Source organism: Diceros bicornis, chromosome 17, assembly GCF_020826845.1.
Source record: "Diceros bicornis minor isolate mBicDic1 chromosome 17, mDicBic1.mat.cur, whole genome shotgun sequence".
NCBI lineage: Eukaryota > Metazoa > Chordata > Mammalia > Perissodactyla > Rhinocerotidae > Diceros > Diceros bicornis.
The window spans coordinates 21,727,097-21,733,826 of NC_080756.1; the positions used below are offsets into that span (position 1 = coordinate 21,727,097).

The following is a 6,730-nucleotide window of genomic DNA, read 5'->3' on the forward strand; positions in this document are numbered from 1 at the left end:
CTGAATGCTCATTCTCTGAAGACGGAAAAAGAACAAGATTTATCCCTGGAAGCAAAGAGACAGATTAAAATTCTCTGAAGATCTATTCAGTAAGACTGAATTTGTGTCCTGCTCATAGCTTCCCTTTTCTCACAGGGATAGTTGGATCCTTTCCACCCAATGGTGTGTAGCCCTAAATTCCAACCCCACTGGGAAAACTGTCTCCTGTTAGGAAGCATGCAAGAGCTCACAACTAAGCCCCACCTCCAGCATGCAGAGCATGGGTGGGTGATGCAGCAGGAGTAACCACTAGGAGAGTGAGTCTGGAAAGAGGTGGGATGATTGAGAAAAGCTAAGCATGATTGTTTGCAGAGGTATGCAAATCATTCTTACCTAAAGGACAATCCCGAGGGTTAGACTATTTTTATTTTCTCTGAAAATTCAACCCATTCGTTATTTTAAATAGGTACACTAAGACTGAGCATTTTTTTCTTCTAGAAAAATACATCTTTAAATATTTCTCAAGTGCTTCCAAAATATGATTTTCCATAAGCTTGTAGCCACCATGCCCTCCCCTCAAACACTCCATTCTTCAATTCCTTAAACCTTGCTTCATTTGGCATGGGTTCCAGACCCCAACTATCTTATTTTCACCTCTGAATACATTTTGGTTAGTAGTTAACCCTTCAATATTGAAGTCCCTGGAGCAGATGCAGTACTTCACTTCTGGCCTGATCAAACCTGAGTAAAGTATAACCATCACTTCCTTAATTTTTAATATTATGATTCCATGTATGCAGCCTATGGTGACCTTGGCATTTTCACTGCCCCAAACACTGCCTATTACATAGAGTTTACTAAAGTTCCAAAACGTTTACTACCACTCATCCATCTTGTTCTTTTATAGCTGCTTTCTGGGCCCAAGTGAGTATCTTACATTAATCTACAGCTAACTCTCTTGTGCTTTTCCTGTCCTCTCTCCTCAAGCGGGTCTCAGATGGTGGACCCAAGGAATGGCAGCACAATGACAAAATTTATCCTCGTGGGCTTTGAGCAGAGCTCCCCTTCCACTCGGGCATTGCTCTTTGCCCTCTTCCTAGCCCTCTACAGCCTTGCCATGGCCATGAATGGCCTCATCATCTTCATCACTTGGACAGACCCCAGGATCAACAGCCCCATGTACTTCTTCCTTGGCCATCTGTCCTTCCTGGATGTTTGGTTCATCACCACCACCATCCCACAGATGCTGATCCACCTGGTGGTCAAGAACCACGCTGTCTCCTTTGTCTCTTCCATGACCCAGATGTACTTGGTCTTCTGTGTGGGTGTGGCCAAGTGCATCCTCTTGGCTTTTATGGCCTATGACCGTTATGTTGCTATCTGCCACCCACTTAGCTATGCCCAGATCATGAGCTGGCACGTATGAGTCTGGTGAGTACTGCCTGGTTCTTCAGGCTGATCAATGGCATCTTTCTTGAGTATATGTCATTCCGGAATCCCTTCTGCAAAGACAACCACATAGAAAACTTCTTCTGTGAGGCCCCCATAGTGATTGCTCTCTCTTGTGGAGACTCCCAGTTTAGTCTTAAAATGATCTTTGCTGATGCCATTGTGGTGCTGCTCAGCCCCATGGTGCTCATTGTCATCTCCTATGCCCGCATCCTGGCCTCCATCCTCAGCAGAGCCTCCTCCTCAGGTCGGAGAAAGACCTTCTCTACTTGTGCCTCCCATCTGACTGTGGTCATCTTTTTCTACACTTCAGCCATGTTCTCTTACATGAACTCTCGCAGCACACATGGCCCTGACAAAGACAAGCCTTTCTCCCTTCTCTACACCATCATCACCCCCACGTGCAACCCCATCATCTACAGTTTTCGAAACAAGGAAATGAAGGGAGCCATGGTGAGGGCCCTAGGGAGAACCAGCCTGGCCCAGGCAGAGTCTGTCTAGCCAGCAGACTCCTGGAATGGAAGCTCCCTCCTCAAGCCCTGACAGTTGGGTAACTCTCCAATGCTGAAAGGCTCCAGGAAAGAGCAGTCATAGCTTCCTCTGTACTAGCATCAGACCTGGAAGATCCTATCGATGTCTAATGCTCATCTGTCTGACTTCACTTCAAGCATTCTTTTCTCTTGGACCTTCCTCAGGAGAATTTGAGACTTTCCTGAGTTTTTTTCTTCTAAGTTCTGACAACAGGATCTGATAAATACATAAGTGTACTTAATTCTATTTCATTTTATTCGTATGGTATTTTTACATGCTATTCCCAGCCTGAGTTCTGCATATACATTTAGGAGTAAACTCTTGTTCTCTTTCAACTTACCACTTTAGTCTGTTTTTGTTTCTCACATTCCACTCTAGCTTCCTGAATCGGCCCTCATCCACCCTGCTCCCATCTGAGAAAAAGTAGGGGAAGTAAGAAAAAGGGAATTAGGGAGCAGTAATGACATTAAGAAAAGTCAGTTAGAGAAAAGAAGAAAAACTAAGGATCAGCAGCCTGAACTCTGTCTTCTTAGCCTCCACTAGTCCATGAGGGAGAATTTGTGGTGGCATTAAATTGCCAACACTGCATCCAATTTAAGTTTATGTTTGTGTGTTAGGGATGGGCAAGTGGGAGAGGCCAGGATGTCAAACCTCTTCCCTAAATCCTCTAGTTTCCTTAAGTAACATGACTGCTTGATATTTCCCTTCAGATCCAAGTAGTAAGTGCCTCTACAAAGCTTCTCAGACTACCAGTTTCCTTCCCTGTTATCCTTACCTTGAATTAACTCCCCTCTCCCTACTGCCTTCCTTTTTCTCAACTATCTTTCATTTCATTCAACTCAATCCTATTCCATCTTAGCTCCTCGTCTTAAATGGATCCAATTCATTCCCTGTACTTTAAGGAACACTTCTCCACACTACCTCCACCATTGCAGAAGCCTTTCTATTTGTAACCCTGACCTCTCTGGCTTCCTCTAGCTTCTCTCCTTAACCAAACCTAGCATCCCTTAAGAGGGCATTATATTCTCAGCTGTTTTCTTTCTTTGAAAATTGCATCTTTCTCATGCCCCTTTCTTGATAGATAGGAAAGAAAAGGGGATAGCCCTTTATATTCTGGTGCTACTTCCACAAGATGAATGCACCTCATCTAGGATGCCTTCAAATAGATGTACTACGCTTTCCATATCCTGCACATCACGTACTACCCTCTGCAGTGACTTAAAGCAGTAGCTTCAGTCCACAAAGCTCTAGTCTTTTAAGTCCAAATTGGTGAATCTCTAGATATCAGAGGACATGTGACAAGCACTTCTTAGCAAGGAGGAAGAAATGAGACACCACTGTAATCAAGAAGAAACAATAAGCACAGAACCTAAAGATTTCCATTGTCAAAGAAAAATTACACCAGGCAAAGTTAAACAGGCAAGAAAAACTTTAAAACTACTGCATTAGGAGATTGAACTCAACTCTGCTGAAACAAGTGGCTGGAGAGTTTTTAAGAGCTGTGGTAGGGGAGATCTTAGGCCACTTGGGCGTGGTAATTGGTCTCACCCAAAGGAAAAGTAAGCTTACAGGTGGTAGTTTTACAATTTAGAGCAAGGCGCCCACCGAAGTTAGGCTCCTACCCAACCACAGAGACTAGGAAATAGGGATACTATCTTTCCTGAGGATTTCATTTCAAAGGGCTGGCTACCAGGTCCTTGAGAAAGACATTCCCTGGGTCTTAAAACCGGCAAGAGGGTTAAAAGGATATTTATATACATTTCAAAGGGGCAGAGAAAAAATTTGCAATTACAAGTTTTCTAAAGTAAATGCTCTGAGAAAAGGGAGGTCAGAGGCCTGCAGTCAAGAAGAACCCTGTCTAAAGTTTAGTCAGGCAGAAAGGGGAAATGTTAAGGCCTTCCTGGTCACCATGGAGAACAAAAGAAAGGCTTATTCTTCCCCCTAGGACCTCAGGTTCTTCTCCAAGTTTGAAAATTCCTCTCAAAGAGCCTTTAATAGTAAAAAGAAAAAAATGAAAGAAAGAAGAATGGAAAAAGAAAGGAAAGGGTGTTTTTTAAAAAGTTTTCTGAGGAATAATTTCTTAGCTTTACACTTGCCCAGTACTGTTGCAGGCTGACATTATAAACAACACACAGTTCCAGCTTTTAAGCTCAAAGTCTAAGAGGGCAGACAAGAACAATAATGGTAATACAAAGGGTAAACGTTATAAGAGGCCTATACAAGTAAGTTGGGAGGATAGTTAACAGCAACTTACATTTATTAAGCACTTATGTTCTAACAGTTTTGCATTTACTCTTCACCAAATTCTTTGAGCACTAGTATTAACTCCATTTTGAGATGCAGAACTCAGGCTCCTGGAGGTTAAGTAATTTGCTCAAAATCACACTGCGCTTCAAATGCATAGCCACAATTCTAACTCGGGCACCAGTCCCTGAGCCTGCACTCCTATGGAGATAATCGAATAACTGACCCGAGGAATGGGGCAGGCTTTATAGTGAGGAGGTGAAATGAGAACTCAGCCTTAAAACATAAACAGTGAATTTAAGGTAGAAAATGGAGGGAGGGGGGTGCTAGAAGCCGGGGATGAGTAATTCCAGGCAAAAGGAACTGCCTTCGTTGTAGAAATGGTACTTTCAACGTGGGTGGCAGAGGGCGAAAAGAACCAGGAATGCTGGAAAATCAGGCTGAGTGACCTAGAACTGTCTTCTCAAGGGCGAGCACTTTCTCATGTAAGGCCCTGGGCTCCGGGAGCCCCGGGCACCAGGCGGGAACGGACGCGAGAGGGGCTATCCCGCTCAAGAAGCCGACGCCTTGGCCGCGTCGCCCCCTGCTGCAGCATCGGCCCTAGGCCCTGGGCCCTGGGCCCGGGAGGCACACGAGGAGCCCCCATGGAAATGCGATAACCAGAAGCCACCCTGAAATGCGCGTCCCTTCCCAGTCCCTGCTCATTTCCAGATGCAAAGCCACTAGTCGCAGGGGGGCGCCCGACCAGGCTCTAGGGCCCGAAAATGTGGCAAGGGAACCCTGGAATTCTACCCATGGTCCCCGCTCAGCCGGCCCTCAGACTGTGGCCTGGCCCTCGGCTCCCTCACATCTACAGCCGACGGCTTGTTCCCCGCTCCGGTTCGGCGCCGCACGTCCAAACTACCCAGGAGGCCGTGGGCTCTGACCCCATTACAACCGCAGGAGGAGCTGGGTGTGGTCTACGCTAAGAACCTCCGGCCAATCCCCGCTACGGCAACCAATGATCGCCTTCTCCTTGGTCCCCCGCCCGGGCCGGATCGCACGAACCCGACCACCTCTGGGAAACACGAGCTATTCTGGGAAACTCTGCAGCCGCCCGCCCCCGCTGTAGATGCAGACCTTGGGCCTGGGATACCCTCCCAGCAGAGTGGAACTGTTGAAATGCCGCGCCGGTTTGGCAGAGGTTGGGATGGACTGAGATGGGGGCGGAGCAAGGCTGGAGGCAGGCCTGAGCGGAGATCTTTGCCAATCACCTAGCTCCCAGCCTTGTCCACGGATTCGTGGCGTAGTTCTTTCCCGGTGTTAGACGTTTTTAGCGAATTGCATAATTGTTGGGCTCCTCTTCCCTCTTTGGGACAACAGGAGTGTCCTCTGAGCTTCCTTACCTCCGTTTTCCTATTACCCACTTCGGGAAGCCTTCCTTGACCCCGCCCCCTTTCTGGGTTCACTGGACTTCTTTAAGTTCCTTTCATAACCTGTGCGTTTTCCTATCCATGAACTCTTATTTATTTTTCTCTCTTCCCCACCAGTCTGTAATTCATTTTTGAGTCCTTAGCACAGTACCTGGCCACAGAAGCTGCTGTAGCACTACTTGCTCAGTGAAATTTTAAGCAGAATCCTGCTGTATTCACCAAATAAAAGCAAAGCTGTTCTGCTAGGAGGAGAGGGAGTGTCCAGAGCCCTGACCTCCCAAGGAAGCCCCTGAGGCACCTATTGTTAGTTAGTGACTTCAGCTGAAATATTCAGTTTAGTATATAGCAATATGCTTTATCCAGGACATGAAAATTCAACGTATTCTAGAGCCTCTAAGAGCACTCTTAAAATCTCATCTTTTTGGACTTCCAATCTGATTACATGTGTTTCTTTTTATTTTCCAGTCTAAGACCTAGATATCTGTTTGCATCTTCAGATCAGTCCCTCACCCTCTTTACCCAGCTCTGGGCTTGGAGGCTGACTGCATGGGCCGTGTCAACAGATTCCCTTACCTCTGGCTTTCTGTTGGGTTCAGCCAATGAGTATCATAGGCAGAAGATCAGAGGGAAGTAGGAGTGTGAGGTTCTGGTATGTAATCCTCTGGCTCTTTCCCTGTGGGGATTGTGGCAAGCCCACTTGAGTCTGTTTAGCTAAAATGTCAGCTCCTGTCACATGGCCCTCTCTACACAGTTCTCTAAGTTCTGGAACTGCCACTTTCTATTACCTCCTCAGGCTTAGCTCCTCTAATACTAGATTCAGGGTACTGTACTCCCTATACCCCACCCACACCTTTGTAAACAATCCTTTATTAAACCCTCCTCAAACTATTCTGAGTATGCCATCTGTTTCCTGGGGATACCCTGATACAAGACCATTCTCTTTTACTGAGATAATGGAAACAGTTATCTCAAATGGAAACATTGCAAAGGTTGTATGATGTAATAGAAAGACCACAGACATTGAAGTTAGACAAAACTGGGTTTCATGTCATTCAATCGTTCATTAATTTGACAAATGTTTCCCTATTCGCTGTGGTAGACATTTTAGAGAGTGT

General features: G+C 45.9%; 1 protein-coding gene across 1 annotated transcript; it reads left to right on the forward strand.

Annotated features, from left to right (window-relative positions):
* Nucleotides 1–976: 976 nt before the first annotated feature.
* On the forward strand, nucleotides 977–1,929 carry LOC131415750 (olfactory receptor 10AD1-like). The gene is given in 2 exon segments (XM_058557570.1): nucleotides 977–1,397; nucleotides 1,400–1,929. Coding segments are annotated over 2 exon segments (951 nt in total).
* Nucleotides 1,930–6,730: the final 4,801 nt, after the last annotated feature.